General features: G+C 39.4%; 1 protein-coding gene across 1 annotated transcript in view; it reads right to left on the bottom strand.

The window, feature by feature from the left end:
* Positions 1-20,343, bottom strand: part of PIP4P2 (phosphatidylinositol-4,5-bisphosphate 4-phosphatase 2) — a 75,934-nt gene that overhangs the window by 29,290 nt on the left and 26,301 nt on the right. Inside the window, exons 2-4 of the mRNA XM_068983765.1 lie at positions 9,715-9,863; positions 1,690-1,796; positions 321-444 (exon numbers count right to left, since the gene is read on the bottom strand). Of these exons, the coding sequence (XP_068839866.1) occupies positions 321-444; positions 1,690-1,796; positions 9,715-9,863 (380 nt within the window). The remainder of the gene's footprint in view (positions 1-320; positions 445-1,689; positions 1,797-9,714; positions 9,864-20,343) is intronic.

Raw genomic sequence — 20,343 nt, 5'->3', positions numbered from 1 at the left:
TTCAATTGCTCACTAAGCCAAGATACCCAAGTTGCTCTGCCTAGAGGACAAGGTGCTTGTTTATTATTGGTCTATCCAGAGAGGCCCTTTTTGCAAATGAATGAGTCAGTGGATGCACCTTATATGCAATTTACAAATAATGCAGTATATTATTAACTGAAGTTCTGATTAACTATCTTTCTTTAAAAAAGTCTTTATTTTAATCCTTTGGTCAATTTGCACTTGGACTAAACTATAAGACTACAAGCAGTGGTCAAATCTGTGTGATCATGACCTACATTGAACAGACTGATGTCTCTGACAGATGTCTTGTTACATACCAGGAACGTGTTTCCACAGTGCCCACACACGACCCTTGTTCCTTCTGGTTGGACTGGCAATGCAGGTTGAGCGGGCTGCTCTTCAGAAATAAGCATTACTGGGCCAAGGTTAATTATGCGTCTACTGTGGAAAGAAAAAGGGAAAACCTCATTATCCCACAAATGGAGAGAGGGCAAAACCTACAATATAGGGCCCAAACATGTGATACAGCATTGAAAATAAGATACTCTTGCTTTATAAATTAAGTGAATTAAGTTTCAGCCTTTAGGGCCAAAATCATAGAAAATAGCAATAGTCAATATTTTAAAAGTAACAAAATAAGATGGAATTGGACCTTAGGAACCATTTAACTGCTCCATATAATTTCAAATCTTATCATTCCTCATCTTACCTTATCTTATCCTATCTAGGAAGATAACTTGAGTTTGATAAAAGACTAAAGAAGTTAAAATATTCTAAATTAACATTTATATGTGTGCCATGAAGATACCAAAGTGCTGAGTCAAACCAAATTTTTCTGGGTAGGCTGGTACTTCTTAATATCTATTTAATAAGAGTTGGACTGAAAAGAAAATGGTAGGCTCCTTTCCTTTCTTTTTCCCCAGTTACCATTAGATAGGGTTTTAACTGACTAACATTCAAAATGACAGAAATCACAGGGAAAAAATACAGTTAAGGTTTTGATATACTCCTGTTTGGGCACTCCATATGGCATTTGGCAGGGGCAAATAACTATAGAATTTATTTAAGTGGATTATACTTAGCAAAGGACTTCCCTGGTGGCTTAGACGGTAAAGCGTCTGTCTACAACACAGGAGACCCGGGTTCGATCCCTGGGTCGGGAAGATCTCCTGGAGAAGGAAATGGCAACCCACTCTAGTATCCTTGCCTAGAAAATCTCATGGATGGAGGAGCCTGGTGGGCTACAGTCCATGGGGTCTCAAAGAGTCAGACATGACTGAGCAACTTGACTCACTCACTTATACTTAGCAAAGACTAGTGTATTAACACGTGGTAAAGTGCACAATGATTACTAAAACACTCCCAAATTAAGATGAAATATATCAAAGATTCAAAGATAAACTAATCAGTTATTCTTAGTCACTGATTTATTACAGTGCATTAAATAGTTATATAACATCAAGATAACTTGAATTGTTCATTCAAGAATTTTGGTTTATGAATACTTGTAACCATTAATTTCAAACTAAGCAGTATCACTCCTTTAACAAAGAAAAAATATTGAAGGTCTTATAATTACTTTGAGGATAAAGACTCTGTTTAGAACAAACCCTGCCACACAATGAATCTTTAATAAGGACTTGTCAAATGAACAAATGAATGGATAGATGAATCTTTATGTCTTACCAGTTGGGTCTTGGACATCCTATTCGCCGTGATGTGTCCTTACAAATGAGGAGACAATTACAAGGGCATCTAACGTATTTCTTCCCTGTTGGGGGATTTTTGATTGGCTAGGTAAGAGAAGAAAATACAAACAAAGCGAATTAACTGAAGTACAGATTGCCAAAGCTTGCTTGTGTATAAAGAGGAAATGAATCCTAAAAATCTAAAGCTGCACATAGTGCTACCAAAGTACAAATTAAGGAAAATTACATCATAAATGATGTATTTTATTGAAATATAGTTGATTTGTAGCATTGTGTTAACTTCTACTGTACAGCAAAGTGACTTGGTCATATATTTATATATTCTTTTTCATATTCTATTCCATCATGATTTGCTGATGGAATGTCTCATATTCTATTCCATCATGGTTTATTGACAGAATAGTGAATATAGTCCCTTATGCTACACAGTAGTGCCGGAGTCCAGCTCCAGCAGCCAGGGAATCAGTCTGAAGAGATAAGCGGTGTCGGTGGAGAATGATGCAGCCTCTGACTCAAGGTGTGGGATGGTATGTTTATTTCAAGCATCAGGTCTTCGTTTATACTTTGACAAAAGCATTAGGTCAGAGGTTTTACATTTTCAGCTCCCCCTCACCCAGATTTATTGTCTCCTGGTTGCTCTTCAAACAGAGTTCCTGCTTCAGCGATTCTCTCAGAATCATGTTTACTTGTGATTACACTGTAACTCAGGCTTATGTCTGGGCTGCATATCACATTCCTCAGTTTATTTCTTATCTTTCTAAATCCTGCTTGCCCCTAGTATCTTAAGCTCTCTGTCTCCTAAAAAGGCGGCGGCGGCTGCTGCTGCTGCTGCTGCTGCTAAGTCACTTCAGTTGTGTATGACTCTGTGCGACCCCACAGACGGCAGCCCACCAGGCTCCTCCGTCCCTGGGATTCTCCAAGCAAGAACACTGGAGTGGGTTGCCATTTCCTTCTCCAATGCATGAAAGTGAAAAGTGAAAGTGAAGTCGCTCAGTCGTGTCTGACCCTGAGTGACCCCATGGACTGCAGCCTTCCAGGCTCCTCTGTCCATGGGATTTTCCAGGCAAGAGTACTGGAGTGGGATGCCATAGCCTAGCTATTCTTTATTCCTAAACTGTAAGCTCAGCAAACTTCCTTTGCCATAAAAATTCCCCTCACAAACAGGTCTCAGATAACAATCCTTCCCATGGCCTCAAGCTGCGGCCTACGTGCTCATCCTGGAACATTCTTTGTAAAGATCCTTGAACAAATGTCAATGGTTACTTTATAGATTATTTTCTGGGCACAACTGCAGAAGGCTTTGTGCTTTTTCATGCTTTCTCAAGAACAATAAGCATCTCAACATTCTTTCCAGCCAACTTAACCGAAGAAAGGAAAGAACAAGTCAGAATCACAAGACCTAACTCCTTCATCCTGGGACCATGCCTGCGGGAGAAGGGGTTGGGGCCGTGCCTCCATTTTGTCAGTAATGCCTAACGCGGCTCCCAACACAGTAGTGCCTTGTTGTATATCCATCATATATATCAGTGGTCCCCATCTTTTTTGGTATCAGGGACTCGTTTTGTGAAAGACAATTTTTCCATAGACTAGGGGGTGGGGGGCTGGGGAGGGTGCAGTGCCGGATGTTTCAGATGTGTTACATTCATTATCCTGTTGCTGATCTGACAAGAGGTGGAATTCAGGCAATAGTGTGAGTGATGGGGAGCAGCTGCAAATACAGATGGAGCTTTGCTTACTGTGCCGTACTCACCTCCTGCAGCGTGGCCCAGTTCCTGACAGGCCACAGACCAGCGCCAGCCCATGGCCCAGGGGCTGGGGACGCTGGGGACCCCTGCTAGGTCTAAAAGTTCACATCTGCTAGTCCCAACCTCCCAGTCCTTCCCTTCCAACCCCCTGCACTTTGACAAGCACAAGTCTTTCCTCAATGTCTGTGAGTCTGTTTCTGCTTTGTAGGTGGTTTCATTTGTATCATGTCTTAGACTCGCCCCATGTAAATGGCATCATATGGTGTTTGCCTTTGTCTTTCTGACTTGGTCTAGACATATAGATATCTCACATCTTCTGTATCCATCCGTCCGTCAGTGGACGTTTAGGCTGTTTCCATGTCTTGGCTATGGTAAATACTGCTGCTATTCTACCTTTCCAATTTAGATATATGACTAGATACATGCCCAAGAGTAGAACTGTTTGATCATATGGCAACTCTGATTTTAGGTTTTTTGAGGAACCTCCCACACTCTTTTCCATAGTGGCTGCACCAGTTTCCATTCCCACTAACAGTGCATGCTGTTGCTGCTGCTAAGTTGCTTTAGTCGTGTCCACCTCTGCAACTGCATAGACGGCAGCCCACCAGGCTCCTGTGCCTGGGATTCTCCAGGCAAGAATACCGGATTGGGTTGCCATTTCCTTCTCCAATGCATGAAAGTGAAAAGTGAAAATGAAGTCGCTCAGTCATGTCCGACTCTTTGCGACCCCATGGACTGCAGCCCACCAGGCTCCTCTGTCCATGGGATTTTCCAGGCAAGAGTACTGGAGTGGGTGGCCATTGTCTTCTCTGAACAGTGCATGAAGGTCCCTTTTTCTCCACACCCTCTCCAGCAATTATTATTTGTAGTCTTTTTAATAATGGCCATTCTGACAGGTGTGAAGTGGTACCTCATTGTAGTTTTGATGTGTATTTCTCTAATAATTAGTGATGAATCATAAGTGATTTTAAATAGCTCAAGTATTTGGAAACACTCTATAAAATTTGGGGGACTGCAGAGATTGAATTATGAAGGGCATGTTTCAAAATTAGTTTGAATTGTTTTCCATTTGAAGTTCACAAGACAGGATCATCAAACCTGCCTGGCCAAGGGTTTTTGCACATGTCCAGGGAAAGCAAGCTCAAGAAGAATAGCAGGGAAAGAGGAGCGTATCACAAATTTGAAACTTATTACAGCTCTTAATCCAAGTATTTCTTCACAGTAAATTTAAAAGCTAGACTAAGCACTAAAGAAAACACTCCTTTCATTACAAGGATGAAAGCTTGTTAAAGTAAATAAGCTATGGTGCAGTGAGAGGAATAGAACACCACTCCTGTGGCATACTTGCCAAGGATGTATAACCTGAACCTAATCATGAGAGAGCACCAGACAAACCCAAACAAGGAACATTCTACAGAATGTCTTACTTGTACTCTTCAAAATTGTCAAGGCAATGGAAGACAAAGACTAAATTTCAGATTAAGGAAGATTAAAGAAACATGATAACCAAATGCAATATATAATTTATATATATATATTTTTTTTTATTTTTATTTTTTCTTTTCTTAAAAACTTATTTTATTGAAGTATAGTTGATTTACAATACTCTGGTAATTTCTGCTGTACAGCAAGGTGATTCAGTTATCCATATAAATATATTCTTTTTCATATTCTTTTGGATATTGGCATTAGGTGGTAAAGAATTCTCCTGCCAATGCAGGAGACATAAGTGATACAGGTTCAGCCCCTGGGTTGGGAAGATTCCCTGGGGGAGGAAATGGCAATCCACTCCATCATTCTTGCCTGGGGGACCCCATGGGTAGAGGAGCCTGGTGAGCTACAACCCATGGGGTCGCAAAGAGTTGGACACTACTGAGCAACTTAGCATGCTATACAGTAGGACTCTGTTGTTTATCCATTCTATATAGCAATATAATGGTTTGTATCAGCTAACATGTTTGCTTAATGGTAAATAAGAATTTAGAGAAATTAACACGGATTCTGGTTCTTGGTACTTTATATTGTATAGCAATATATTCTGGATATTTTAGATTGTCAGATTCTATAATAATATAGTTTAATAAATTACAGTTGACTTATTGCTAACTTATACATATTTCTACCACGGTTATTTACTTAAAATTTTTAAATCTTAAAAAAAAAAACATGTTGCAGACTTATAGAAAGCTAGGTGGCTCAGACAGTAAACAATCTCCCTGCAATGCAGGAGACTTGGGTTCTATCCTGGATTGAACCAGAGGTTCTCCATGGGTTGGGAAGATCCCCTGGAGAAGGCAATGGCAACCCACTCCAGTATTCTTGCCTAGAGAATCCCATGGACAGAGGAGCCTGGTGGGACATGGCGAGCAACGACTGACTGACAATGGAATATTACCCAGCCATGAAAAGAATAAATAATGCCATACGCAGCTACACGGATGGCCCTAGACATTATCACACTAAGTGAAATGTCAGGCAAAAAAAAAAAGGCCCATACCATACATTACTGCTTGTACATGGAATCTGAAAAAAATTATACAAATGAAGTTATATGCAAAATATAAATAGACCCACAGATGTAGAAAACAAACTGATGGTCACCAAAGTGGAAAAGGTGGAGGAATGAAGGATAAATTAGGAGTTTGGGATTAAATACACATACACACCATATATAAAACAGACAACCAATGAATACCAACTGTATAGCACAGAGACACTCAATATTTTATAATAACCTATAAGGTAAATGAAGATGAAAAATTATATATGTATATAAATATATATATATGAATCACTTTGCTATATACTTCAAAGTATCTCAGCTGGCAAAGAATTCACCTGCAATGCAGGAGACCCCGGTTTGATTCCTGGGTCAGAAGATCTGCTGGAGAAGGGATAGGCTACCCACTCCAGTATTCTTGGGCTTCCCTGGTGGCTCAGCTGGTGAAGAGTCCACCTGCCATTAGGGAGACCTGGGTTTGGCCCCTGGGTTGGTAAGATCTCCTGGAGAAGGGAAAGGCTACCCACTTCAGTATTGTGGCCTGGAGAATTCCATGGACTGTACAGTCAGTCCATGGGGTCACAAAGAGTCAGACACGACTGAGCGACTTTCACTTTCACTTGCAAACTAACACAACATTGTAAATCATACTTCAGTAAAAAAAAAATTGCAACATAAAGTAACAAGTTCTGAGGCAGAAACTGTAGCAAGCTATTCAGAAGATCTAGCCAAGCTAATTAATGAAAGCGGCTACACTCAACAACATAGTTTCAACATATTTTCTTCTTCCCTATACAGGAAAAACATGTCATCTGGGATCTTCATAGACAAAAAGGAGAAAATAGTGCCTGGTTTCAAAGCTTCAAAGGACAGGTTGACTCTCTTGTTAGGGGCTAATGCAGCTGGTGTCTAAGTCGAAGCCAATGCTTTCATTTACCGTTCTGAAAATCCTAGGGCCCTTAAAGAATTATGCTAAAACTGCACTGCCACTAGAACAAAGTCTGGAAGACAGCACATCTATTTACAGAACAGTTTACTGAACATTTTAAGTCCACTGTTGATACCTACGGCTGAAAAAAAAATTCCTTTCAAAATATTACCTCCTATTGATAGTGCAGCTGGTCACCCAAGGGCTCTTATGGAGATGTACAATAAAATTGTTTTTCATGCTTGCTAACACAACATCCATTCTACAGTCCATGGATCAAGAAGCAATTTCGACTTTCAAGTTTCATTTTTTAAGAAATAGATTTTATAAGGCTACAGCTGCCAGAGATAGTGGTTCCCGGATAGATGTATCACTGTGGATTTAACCAACAGTCTAAATCTGGTTCCCTGAAGTGATGAGTTCATACAGGACCAATAAAATTTGGCTATAATAAGCTACTTCTGGACATAAAGAAAATTGGGCTGGAATTTTTATATGATTTGTTGTTGTTCAGTCACTCAGACGTGTCTGACTGTTTGTGACCCCTTGGACTGCAGCACGCCAGGCTTCCCTGTCTTTTACTATCTCCCAGAGCTTGCTCAAATTCATGTCCATTAAGTTGATGATGCCATCCAATCATCTCATCCTCTGTCATCCCCTTCTCCTCCTACCTTCAATCTTTCCCAGCATCAGGGTCTTTCCCAATGAGTCAGCTCTTAGCATCAGGTGGCCAAAGTACTGGAGTTTAGGCTTTAGCATCATCAGTCCTTCCAATGAAAACTCAGAGCTGATTTCCTTTAGGATTGACTGGTTTGATCCCCTTATTGTCCAAGAGACTCTCAAGAGTTTTCTCCAGCACCACAGTTCAAAAGCACCAATTCTTTGTCGCTCAGACTTCTTTATGGTCCAACTCTCACCTCCTTACATGAATACTGGGAAACCCATAGCTTTGACTAGAGGGACCTTTGTAGGCAAAGTGATGTGTCTGCTTTATTAAATATTCTGTCTAGGTTTCTCATAGTTTTTGTTCCAAGGAGCAAGTGTCTTAATTTCATGGCTGCAGTCACCATCCACAGTAATTTTGGAGCCCAAGAAAATCAAGTCTGTCACTGTTTCCATTTCTCCCCCATCTATTTGCTATGAAGTGATGGGACCAGATGCCATGATCTTAGTTTTTTGAATGGTGAGTTTTAAGCCAGCTTTCTCACTCTCCTCTTTCACTTTTATCAAGAGGTTCTTTAATTCCTCTTTGCTTTCTCTCATTAAGATGGTAAAGGATCTGCCTGCAATGCAGGTAGACCCGGGCTTGATCCTTGGGTTGGAAAGATTCCCTAGAGAAGGGAAAGGCAGCCCACTCCAGTATTTTTGCCTGGAGTATTTTGTGGACAGAGGAGCGTGGCGGGCTATAGTCCTTGAGGTGGCAAAGAGCGGGACACGACTGAGCAACTAACACTTTACATGATTACTACCCCTAATAAATAAAGAAACGTAAATAATTGTGAGTATTCTAGAGAAAATGAATAGTATTTAATTAGATTGCCTTGTATGGAATTAGTAATATTACAAGGGAGGAAAATAAGGTGGGAAAAAAGAACCCAACACTTTAAGGAATGCTCTCAGGCTTCCCAGGTAGCACTAGTGATAAAGAACCTGCCTGCCAATGCAGGAGAGGTAAGGGATGTGGGTTCAGACCCTGGGTTGGGGAGATCCCCTGGAGGAGGGCATGGCAACCCACTCCAGTACTCTTGCCTGGAGAATCCCACGGACAGAGGAGCCTGGCAGGCAACAGTCCATAGGCTTCTCTGGAAAGAGTCAGACACAAGTCAAGTGACTTAGCAGGTACGTACATTTAAGTGTTCAACTGAAAAAAAGAAAATAGCTAGTTTTGTAGGTATGATTTATTTATACAATAAAGTTCCTTAAATGATATCCCTTATAAAAATGAAATATATTGCTTCATGACTGAAGGTTTTATCTTATGACTTTTCCATAAAACATATAAAGTCCCCCACATTAATCTTTCATGATTCTTAGAGACACAATAATCATTGGTTGACTTTTTAAAGACTTTTTCTAAGGAGAAAAAAATGCAAATGCCAAAAAAAAAATTATTAATTAATTTCAAATTTTGAGAGATTGAAAATTTAAAACTAAAGCCTAACCATGAAAGCAGAAATATACTTAATTTAACCAGTATACACTTGGCCAGTTTATTACTTACAATCTTAAAAATCTTACTTAAAATTTAGTTGCTCTTTCCAAAGTTCAGGGAAAAAAAATGCCCTTCAATTTTTAAAAATATTTCACTAAATTAATATCAAAAAATGGAATAATATACAAGCTGTTAATAAGCACTTCAACACAAATGTCAGTAACAAACTCACAGTCACAAAATCCCAGAAAAACTATATCCTACAGGTGTGAACAAATTTAAATACTTTCCACATAAGAAGTACAAAGTCCACATTTATAGGGAACTTCAGTATATTTCATTTTGGTAAAAATCAGAATAGATTCAGTTGCGATGTGGATAACACTGAAGATAATTATAAGCGATTGTTCACATTCAGCCTCATTTTTGAAAATAAAGAGCCAAATGGCATTACAGTTAAATAATTCCTCATGAAATTTTCATAATGGAGTTAAACACTGGAGGCATCTTTGTATGATAAAAGAGAAACAGCTAGAGAGAAGAAAGAAACGTAAAAAAATAATGGCCATTTCTGTAACCCGCCCACATCTACTTTTAAGTAACATTATTGACACACTTCTTTAGGGAGAAGATTTTAAATAATAATTTGGGCTTTATTAATGAAAATCCCCACTTACCGTAGCTTCATTGCAAACTGTGCACTTAACCACATGCTGGTGAAGCTTGCCATCCAAATTGATGAGAGACTGGCACACACGGCAGTTTATGACTGGAATTCCGCTGGCATCTGGGCTGACAATGGCTGTATACGGAGGCGGGAGTTCCGCTGAAAAGACAGTAGCCACTTAGTCAGAGTCTCAGAGCTATCACGACTGATTTGAGCCTACGAGCAATAGAAGTGAAGCAGGAAACTATTAATAAATATCTCCGGTTCTTTATGTTTTTAAAGCCGGCCAACATTATATAGTTTCAGAACAGAAACACACATAGAACTATATCGTAAAGTAGAATAATTCCTGACTCCTAAAATCCAAATCACACTTACCTAGGTTCACACCTTTTATTAGCCTATACTCAAAACATCCACTCCATTCCTATGTGCAAATGCCTAGAGTTTAATAGGAAAGTGATGATTTATGCCTAAAGTAAAAAATCTTACACTAATGATCTGTCTCCTATGAAACAGAAATAGTCAATGAGGACAGAGTTTTAAAATCACTTATACATATGCATTAATTGTGTAGTTGCTGAGCTCTGTTTATACTAGAACCAGTGGAATAACTGCTGAGTATGACAAGAACAAAACAGGGGTTTGGTGGCAGTCAAGAAGAGATAAAAATGAACTTAGGAAAACTAAACTTATCAACAAGGAACATGTTCTAATTTAATGGAACTATGCTAGTTGCAGACAAAAACAAGAATGAAGTAAATTCAACAATTTTTGTCTCAAACTTTCACCTAACATTAAAATTCTAGGAAATGTTTCAAAGTATTTATGGGTTACCTGGGATTTAGTAGAAATGCTGCAAGAAAAAAAATGGGTTAACAGATGAAAAGCAGAAAAATGATGATATTTATGAATATAAAGACACAGAAGATATTTTGTTCTTACTACTTTGTGTGTGTTTGAAAATTCCCAGAATACAAAGATACACAAGCACACACATACAAACATACATGCACACACACAGACACACTGTTTTCTGAGAGTCCTTACACTGACTGATTGGGTGACTGGGTAAGGGGTAGAAGCCCAACTTCAGAATTGTGTTCCTCAACCAGAAGTATTATTTGTTACAAAAGTCAGAGGAAAGGAAATTACATATACTATACCAGGATGGAATTTCTACAAGGGACTTGCCTAACCTCATTGTGTGGCTATCTTAATTACAGGCATAGGAGGCCCTTTCAAGGCAAGGTCTTGTCACAGGCCACCTATAAAAGGCTCAATACATGATTGAATCCCCATTAAAGAGAACTGATACATGATTGCATACATGATTGAATCCCCATTAAAGAGAACTGATAGGTTCAGAGGCTTCTGTGACACTATAAAATACAATCACAGTAGCTAATCATGAAAGGAGATATTTTTGAAATAGAGATTTTTCTATCCACTGGATTAGATTCTGAACTCTGTGATACTTTGAGCTGATAGAACTGAGTTAGAGAAAAGCACATTATGGTATGTTCTGCTAGGTACTAAGTCACTTCAGTCATGTCCGACTCTGTGTGACCCCATAGATGGCAGCCCACCAGGCTCCCCCGTCCCTGGGATTCTCCAGGCAAGAACACTGGAGTGGGTTGCCATTTCCTTCTCCAATGGTATGTTCAAAATACCACATATTACCACCTGGCATGCTTGGGGTATATCATGGAGATATTTTTTGACTTAAAAAGGATTAGCAACAAGTGATATTCATTCAAATATTCATAATAAGCCAAATTTCTACAGTAGCCAAGGCTCTGAAAGAGGCCACATTGGAAATGATAATATGCATACATCTCTGGGAGGCTTATATCAGAATGCTGCCAAACACTGATCTCAAAAAGAAGCTATAGATATCTAAATTATAAAAATAGTTTTAAATCCTTGGAAGAATTTAAGGCTGATACACAGTGACCTGTAATGTATTGATCAAGAAGAAAAAATAGGTTAAAGGATCAATGTGTCAGCAGTACATTTGAACCCTTGCAATTTGCAGATTACTTTATCAGAATTCAATAAAGAAAGTATTGTCCTGGCAAAGAGAATACACACCTTACTAGAAATTCAAGGCACACTGCCTGGTATGCAACAATAAACATTGTTTTACTATTAGCAATAGCATTATTAATAAAAGCTGCTTCTTTTGCCTTGAGGATGAGGGGGAAAGGCCACATATTAAAGCCACAAATAAGAATGGTAAAATCCATCCATTTCAGCAGGCAAAAGTTTTGCTCAATGGAATCTCCTAAAGATTTCAATGGTTGATCTTCTGAAGCATTTGAAGTCTATCAGAACCAACAAAATCCTGTGAACTCTTCCTTTAAGATTTGTACTACATAATTTTTACCCTGTAAAAAAAGAAAAGCTTTCAATGACAAAAATATGGTCAAACCTTCTGGAGGTTTGGGAAATTGAAGGAGTGGGTACAGAATGAGTGAGGATGAGAAGTCTAATGGGACTTATGGGAGAGACTAAAGCCTCCACGAGGCCAGGGCCATATCTGACTTGCTCAGGTCAGATTCAGCGCTTGTCACAGTGCCTGGTCTGTGGCAGATGCTCACTACACATTTATGGAATGAATGGTGGGTGAATAAGTGAATCACTGAAATTGAATGGACTCATCTATTTCTTTTGGGAAAATGACACTAAGTATATTACTACCACTCTCCGTAAACAGGAGCTGGGATCCTAGCACCGGAGCACAGCTTAACTGTGAAAAAGGTTTTCTCCTATATGTAGACTAACCTCTCTAAAACATGCACTGAGACAGGGAAGGGATTAGGAGACACTGGCCTGGTTTGCCAGATACGTCCAATCAATCCAAGAGATCAATAGAATGACAGATGTTACAGCCTAATTGCTCCACTAAACAGTGCTTTCAGGCCTACCGATTCAATTTTCTGTCCGTTATTTCAGCCCTAAACTGATTTAGAGATGTATCTTGTAATTTTATCTCAAGGAAACCTTCACCTACAACTACAACTCCTCTTGAAAAGGACTTGTAGTTCTAGAAATTTGTTTCACAGTCTGTAAACCTGCAGTAATTAGCAACTTAGACTGTTCATTTTGTTTCTTTTAACTTTAAAGCAGCCAACAGGTCACCACTATTATATCTATTTTAAATGTCTGCCCTGGATAAAAAGTCCGCTGCAATCTCAGAATGTGGGATCATTGGATATTAAGAGATGCTAAAGTTCTTTATTTTGGAAGAGTCTTACTTGTTATTTAAACAATGATCATTTTTTCTATGGAGGTTGTCTATGTGAAAAATCTTTTTCCTCCATGTGAACAGTATTTATTAGAGCAGTAGTCTTCAGACCGGAAACCATCCCCAACAAAGTTCCAGAATTATACAATGTTAGAAATTTATGCAATCTTAGTCTAATACATAGCCTAATTTATTCACTTTATGGAAGATAAAACTGAAGCCCTAAAATTCTAACTTGTGGATAGACTTTTATACAACACTTCAGCAAAACCAAGAGCTGACTCTTCCCCAGAGGTCTCTCCATGATGAAACCTGCCTCTCTTAATGAATAATGATTTAATATATGGAAAAGACGTAAGGACTAGTTAAAGGGGATTAGGGGGATAAGAAAGAATACTTAGGGAAAATGAAGATTAGAATATAATATGAATAAACAATTAGTTCATGGTAAAAATTTCATGGAAAAACAGACTCAATAAAATAATACAGACCACAAGGCAGACACAATGGTCTTCCTTAAAGCACTCAAAAAGAGCCATTATTATTCTGTAAACCCAAAGTGATCACATTACACTTTCCCATCATAAACAATGACCTGAAATGTATCTATTTCATGCCAAATAAGTCCCTCTTTCCAGCTAAGTCATTCTGGTATAATAATCCATACTTCAGTGTTTACCAGATGTACCCAGATACAGCATTTTAAAGGTTGATAATGTTTTGCTGGAGAACTCTGGTCTTTATTACCTCAGTTACCCCTTTATAAGTCTCCATAATGACAATATTGTCCAGTTTAATTCACTTACTTCACTAATATACTCTTTATATGCAGTCGTTCAGGCTCTTGACAAAGATATTGTATCCAAATTGAAAAGTGATATCAGATTAAACTAAGAGATATTTTATAACACTATGATTAAAAACTATAAAGAACCAGCCAGTAAGGAAAACTCTGGCTTTCTCTTCTCCATAGGATCTTTGTAAAGAGTCAGATAGGGACAGACAGATAGGGACAGGGTGCACCCAGGTGCAATGGATATATACTTCCTGTGTAAAATGTCTCCAGTCCAGCTCAACACAAAGAAAGAGAAGACTACCTTCTGTTCCTACCCTCTCTGAAACCAAAGGAATAAGATTATGCCAAGAGACTCCTTGGTTCTTCTAGAACCATTATACCCTCAGAAGGATCCATCTGGCTAAAGCCAGTTTGCAAGATAAATGAGCTAGCTATTAGGTTACCAACTCTCAGCTCCAGAGTCACATTCTACGCTTTGTCATACTGGAATGAAAACTCTGCAAACCACATTTTTTCTTTGCCAGTTGTCTGCAGGTTATATTCTGTTATAGGAGGTGATAAAACAGAAACTGCAAGGTTAAAGAAGAAAGAAGGGACTTGCAGCACATTGCCCAGGTATAGAAAATCTTTCTCCAGAGCTCAGAGGCATCAGTACCAGCTGGTTGGTGCCTCTTGGAAGTCATGTTTCAAATATGTTCTACTAAATTACTAAATTTTATTTTTTTAATTGGAGGAAAACTGCTTTACAACATTGTGTTCGTTCTTGCTATACAACAATGCAAATCAGTCATAATTATATATAAATATATATATATATATATATATATATATATATATATATATATACACCCCTCATCTGTCCCAGCTCCAGACAGGGCTCCCTGTGTCATATAGCAGCTTCTCACTAGCTATCTGTTTCACACGTGATCATGTATATATGTCAATGCTATTTTTCCAATTTGCCCCATCCTCTGCTTTTCTTGCCACAAGATCATTCTCTAATCTGTGTCTCCATTTCTTCCATGCAAATAGGTTCAACAGTACTCTATTTCTAGATTCCACATATATGTTTTAACATACATTATTTGTTTTTTGTTCTTTATGATTCATTTCACCCTAGGTTCATCCACCTCTCTAGAACAGACTCAAATTTGTTCCATTTTGTTGGAGCTTTGCCAACAAAAGTCCGTCTAGTCAAGGCTTTGGTTTTTCCAGTGGTCATGTATGGATGTGAAAGTTGGACTGTGAAGAAAGCTGAGTGCTTAAGAATTGATGCTTTCGAACTGTGGTGTTAGAGAAGACTCTTGCGACTCTTGGACTGCAAGGAGATCCAACCAGTCCATCCTAAAGAAGATCAGTCCTGGGTGTTCATTGGAAAGACTGATGCTGAGGCTGAAACTCCAATACTGTGGCCACCTCATGTGAAGAGTTTACTCATTGGAAAAAACCCTGATGCTGGGAGGGATTGGGGACAGGAGGAGAAGGGGATGACAGAGGATGAGATAGCTGGATGGCATCACCGACTCAATGCACTTGAGTTTGGGTGAACTCCGGTAGTTGGTGATGGACAGGGAAGCCTGGCATGCTGCTGGGAGCCAGCATGAGGAATCCCACCCGTGGCAAAGGTCATGAGGAAGGAAGCCAGACATACACAAAGGCGTGATCTGGCTTCAGGAGTTCCCCCTGGGTTTTCCTGAACATCTACCCCCAAAAGCCAGAGTCTGCCTGCCTTATTGCACTGTGCTTTCCACTCTTCTGCCTCTAAAAGGAATTAACTTAGGGCTCAAGTTAACAGTCTCCTGCATATAAAAAGAATGTCTCGGTCTAACCCCTCTGATAGCTTTCTAACTTACCTGACCGATCTGCCGGACTTTTACAACTTGTGAATTGTTTACAGCCCCCCAACCGCGAGAGGCACAAAGCTTAAAGCATCTTAAAGATACAGAGCCTTTTCTAAACAGCTAAAAATTATACTGGTGATGGGTTTCACTGTTGAGTCAATGACTGCTGCCAGGCCTCCATATCCTTTATCTTTTAGGCACCTGGGAGGATATTAATCAATGTAATCAGGATATAGAAAAGGGAATACAGTAGTTTTGATGTCAGCAACACTAGACTTTTGAGTTAATTACTTTTCTCTTTGTTATAAATCACTGTACTCCTTTTCCTTTTTATAAATTGTTGTGTCCTTGCTATGTAAGAATGTAACTTTATTTAGTGCTTTCTGAGAGTGGCACCAGACTTTGGGAAGAACAACACAAATAAGTTCTCTGGTTGACAGACCCTTATCAGAAAAGGGCCATAAAATGTTAATTGCCCTTCTGGCCAGAAGATGATGTAAATCACCTAAGACTTGCGTATACAACTAGGTATGCAGAGAGAAAGCCTGGTCTTGATAAGAGAGAATTATGCGGATGCTGCATAATTTTGTATTATCCATTGATCTCTATGTACAATCAAAAGTATAAAAGGCCTTTCCAGACAGTAGAGGATGGGCCAGTCACTGGAAAGACTGGTTTCCCCCGTGTCTTCTTTTCTTACTCTATTTTCAGGCTGAATTCCCATCTGGGGTGTGGAGGCTCTCCGAGTCTACTTACTTGCCCTGGCTTCTAAGACCCACTAGAGGGAACCTAGGGTGGGGCACCCTCCACTGTTCAAGTGGGCACCGGTGGCCTAATGTAGACAGTGCAAGTTCCTTGTCTGGAACTTTATTGATTTTCCACGTAAACCAAGTTATTCAGCATCTTTTCTCCACTAAATTTCCTACTATACTATTCTTCCTAATCTCTCTTTTATATTTCTAAATAAGTAAGTTTTTCCTTGCCTACTCCATCTCCCCTTCGAATTACCCTGGATCCACCAGGGCAGGACCCTGGCAGTGTGCTGCGATGGGGTTGCAAAGAGCTGGACATGACTGAGTGACTGAACTGAACAGAACTGATGGCTGAGCAATATTCCAATCCTCTTCATCCATTCATCTGTTGATGGACATCTAGGTTGATTCCATGTCCTGGCTCTTGTAAATAGTGCTGAAATGAACACTGGGACACATGTGTCTTTTTGAATTGTGGTTTTTCTCAAGGTATATGTGCAGTAGTAGGATTGCTTGGTGATATGGTAGATTTATTCTTAAGTTGTTTTTTTTTTTTTTTTGGAATCTCCATACTGTTCTCCAAAATGTCTATATAAGTTTGCATTTCCACCAACAGTGCAGGAGGGTTCTCCACATCTTCTCCAGCATTTATTATTTGTAGAATTTTTAATGATGGCCATTCTGATTGGTGTGAGGTGATATCTGATTTTAGTTTCGACTTCCATTTCTCTACTAATGAGTGATCTTGTGCATCATTTCATGCGTTTATCGGCCCTCTATAAGTCTTCCATGGAGAAATGGCTGTTAGGTCGTCTGCCAATTTTTTTTATTTTTTGTTTTTCTGATATTGAGCTACATGCATGCATATTTTGTATATATTTGGGGGATTAATCCATTGTCAGTGGCTTTGTTTACAATTATTTTCTCCCAATCTGAAGTTGTGTTTTCACCTTATTTATAGTCTCCTTTGCTGTCTCAAAAGCTTTTAAGTATAATTAGGTCCCATTTGTTTATCTTTGTTATTGTTTCCACTCCTCTAGGAGGTGGGTCAGATAGGATCCTGCTGTGATTTATGTCAAAGAGTATCAGTTTAGTTCAGTCACTAAGTCATGTCCGACTCCTTGCGACCCCATGGACTGCAGCAAGCCAGGCCTCCCTGTCCATCACCAACTCCCAGAATTTACTCAAACTCATGTCCATTGAGTCGGCGATGCCATCCAACCATCTCATCCTCTGTAATCCCCTTCTCCTCCCGCCCTCAATCTTTCCCAGCATCAGGGTCTTTTCAAATACCCATATTTTCTTCTAAGAGCTTCATGTGCTGGTTTAGTTGCTCAGTCATGTCCAACTCTTGCAACCCCATGGACTGTAGTCTGCCAGGCTCCTCTGTCTAGGATTTCCCAGGCAAGAATACTGGACTGGGTTACCATTTCCTTCTCCAGGGGATCTCTCTGGCCCAGGTATTGAACCCAGGTTTTATACTTTATGGTATTACATTTAAGTTGTTAATCCAGTCTGAGTTTATTATTTGTATATGGTGTTAGGAAATATTCTAATTTCATTGTTTTACATGTAGCTCTTCAGTTTTCCCAGTGCCGCTTACTGAAGAGGCTATCTTTTCTCCACTATATATTCTTGCATCCTTTCTCAAAGATAAAGTACACACATATTTGTGGGGTTATCTCTAGGTTATGTATATTTTTTCATTGGTCCATATTTCTGTTTTTGTGTCAACGGACCTTAGTTGGCAAAGTAATGTCTCTGCTCTTGCATATACTATCTAGGTTGGTCATATCTTTTCTTCCAAGGAGTAAGCGTCTTTTAGTTTCATGGCTGCAGTCACCATCTGCAGTGATTTTGGAGCCCCCAAAAATAGAGTCTGACACTGTTTCTACTGTTTCCCCATCTATTTGCCATGCAGTGATGGGACTGGATGCCATGATCTTCGTTTTTTGAATGTTGAGCTTCAAGCCAACCTATTCACTCTCCTCTTTCACTTTCATCAAGAGGCTTTTTAGCTCCTCTTCACTTTCTGCCATAAGGGTGGTCTCATCTGCATATCTGAGGTTATTGATATTGCTCCTGGCAATCTTGATTCCAGCTCGTGCTTCTTCAAGGCTATGGTTTTTCCTGTGGTCATGTATGGATGTGAGAGTTGGACTGTGAAGAAGGCTGAGTGCCAAAGAATTGATGCTTTTGAACTGTGGTGTTGGAGAAGACTCTTGAGAGTCCCTTGGACTGCAAGGAGATCCAACCAGTCCATTCTGAAGGAGATCAGCCCTGGGATTTCTCTGGAATGAATGATGCTAAAGCTGAAGCTCCAGTACTTTGGCCACCTCATGCGAAGAGTTGACTCGTTGGAAAAGACTCTGATGCTGGGAGGGATTGGGGGCAGGAGGAGAAGGGGACGACCCAGGATGAGATGGCTGGATGGCATCATGGACTCGATGGACATGAGTCTGAGTGAACTCCGGGAGTTGGTGATGGACAGGGAGGCGTGGCGTGCTGCGATTCATGGGGGTCGCAAAGAGTCGGACACGACTGAGCGACTGAACTGAACTGAACTGAACTGAACCATACTGTCTTGATGACTGTAGCTTTGTCATAGAGTCTAAAGTCAGGTTGATTCCTCCAATCTGTTTTTCTTTCAGAAAGATTGCTTTGGCTATTTGGGGTCTTTTGTGATTCCACACAAATTGTAAAATTTTTTTGTTCTAGTTCTATGAAAACACCATTGGTAATTTGATAGGGATTGCATTCAATATGCAGATTGCTTTAGGCAGTATAGTCATTCTCACAATATTGCTTCTTCCAACCTAAAAACCTGTTATATATCTCCATCTGTTTGTGTTATATTTTATTTCTTTTAACAGTGTCTTATAGTTTTCTGCATACAGGTCTTTTCTCTCTTTATGTAGGTTTATTCTGAGATATTTTATTCTTTTTGTTACAATGATGAATGGGATTCTTTCCTTACTTTCCCTTTCTGATTTTTCAATGTTACTGTTTAAGATTACAAGGGGTTTCTGTGTATTAATTTTATATCCTGAGCCTTTGCTGTATTCATTGATTTGTTCTAGTATTTTGTGGTGGCGTCTTAAGGGTTTTCTATGTATAGTATCATGTCAGTGGCAAACAGTGACAGCTATATTTTTCTTCTCCAATCTGAATTCTTTTATTTCTTTTTCTTCTCTGATTGCTGTGGCTAGGATGTTCAAAACTATGTGGAATAATACTGGTGAAAGTAGGAACCTTTGTCCCGTTCCTGATCTTAGACGAAATGATTTCGGTTTGTAACCACTGAGAATAATGTTTGCAGTAGGTTTGTTGTATACGGCCTTTATGATATTGAGGTAATTCCTTCTACGTTGATTTTCTAGAGGGTTTTTTTTTTTAATCACAAATGAATATTGAATTTTGTTCAAAGTTTCTCTGCATCGATTGAGATGATCATACGGTTTTTGTCTTTCACTTTGTTAATATGGAGTGTCACATTGATTGACTTTGGTATATTGAAAATCCTTGCATCCCTGGGAATAACCCCACTTGATCATGCTGTATGATCCTTTTCACATGTTGTTAAATTCGATTTGCTAGAATTTTGTTCAGGATTCTTACATCTATGTTCATCAGTGATACTAGATTATAAGTTTATTTTTTGTGATACCTTGATCTGGTTTTGCTATCAGGGTGATGGTGGCCTCATAGAATGAGTTTGGAATTTTCTTCCATCTGCAATTTTTTGGAAGAGTTTGAGCAGGAATGGTATTCAGTTCAGTCACTCAGTTGTGTCCGACTCACTGCGACCCCATGAATCGCAGCACGCCAGGCCTCCCTGTCCATCACCAACTCCCAGAATTTACTCATACTCATACTCATGTCCATCAAGTCGGTGATGCCATCCAGCCATCTCATCCTCTGTCGTCCCCTTCTCCTCCTGCCCCCAGTCCCTCCCAGCATCAGGGTCTTTTCCAATGAGTCAACTCTTCGCATGAGGTGG

This window comes from Capricornis sumatraensis, chromosome 11, assembly GCF_032405125.1.
Source record: "Capricornis sumatraensis isolate serow.1 chromosome 11, serow.2, whole genome shotgun sequence".
NCBI lineage: Eukaryota > Metazoa > Chordata > Mammalia > Artiodactyla > Bovidae > Capricornis > Capricornis sumatraensis.
The sequence above is the reverse complement of the archived record's forward strand: the minus strand, read 5'-3'. Positions and strand labels throughout refer to the sequence as shown.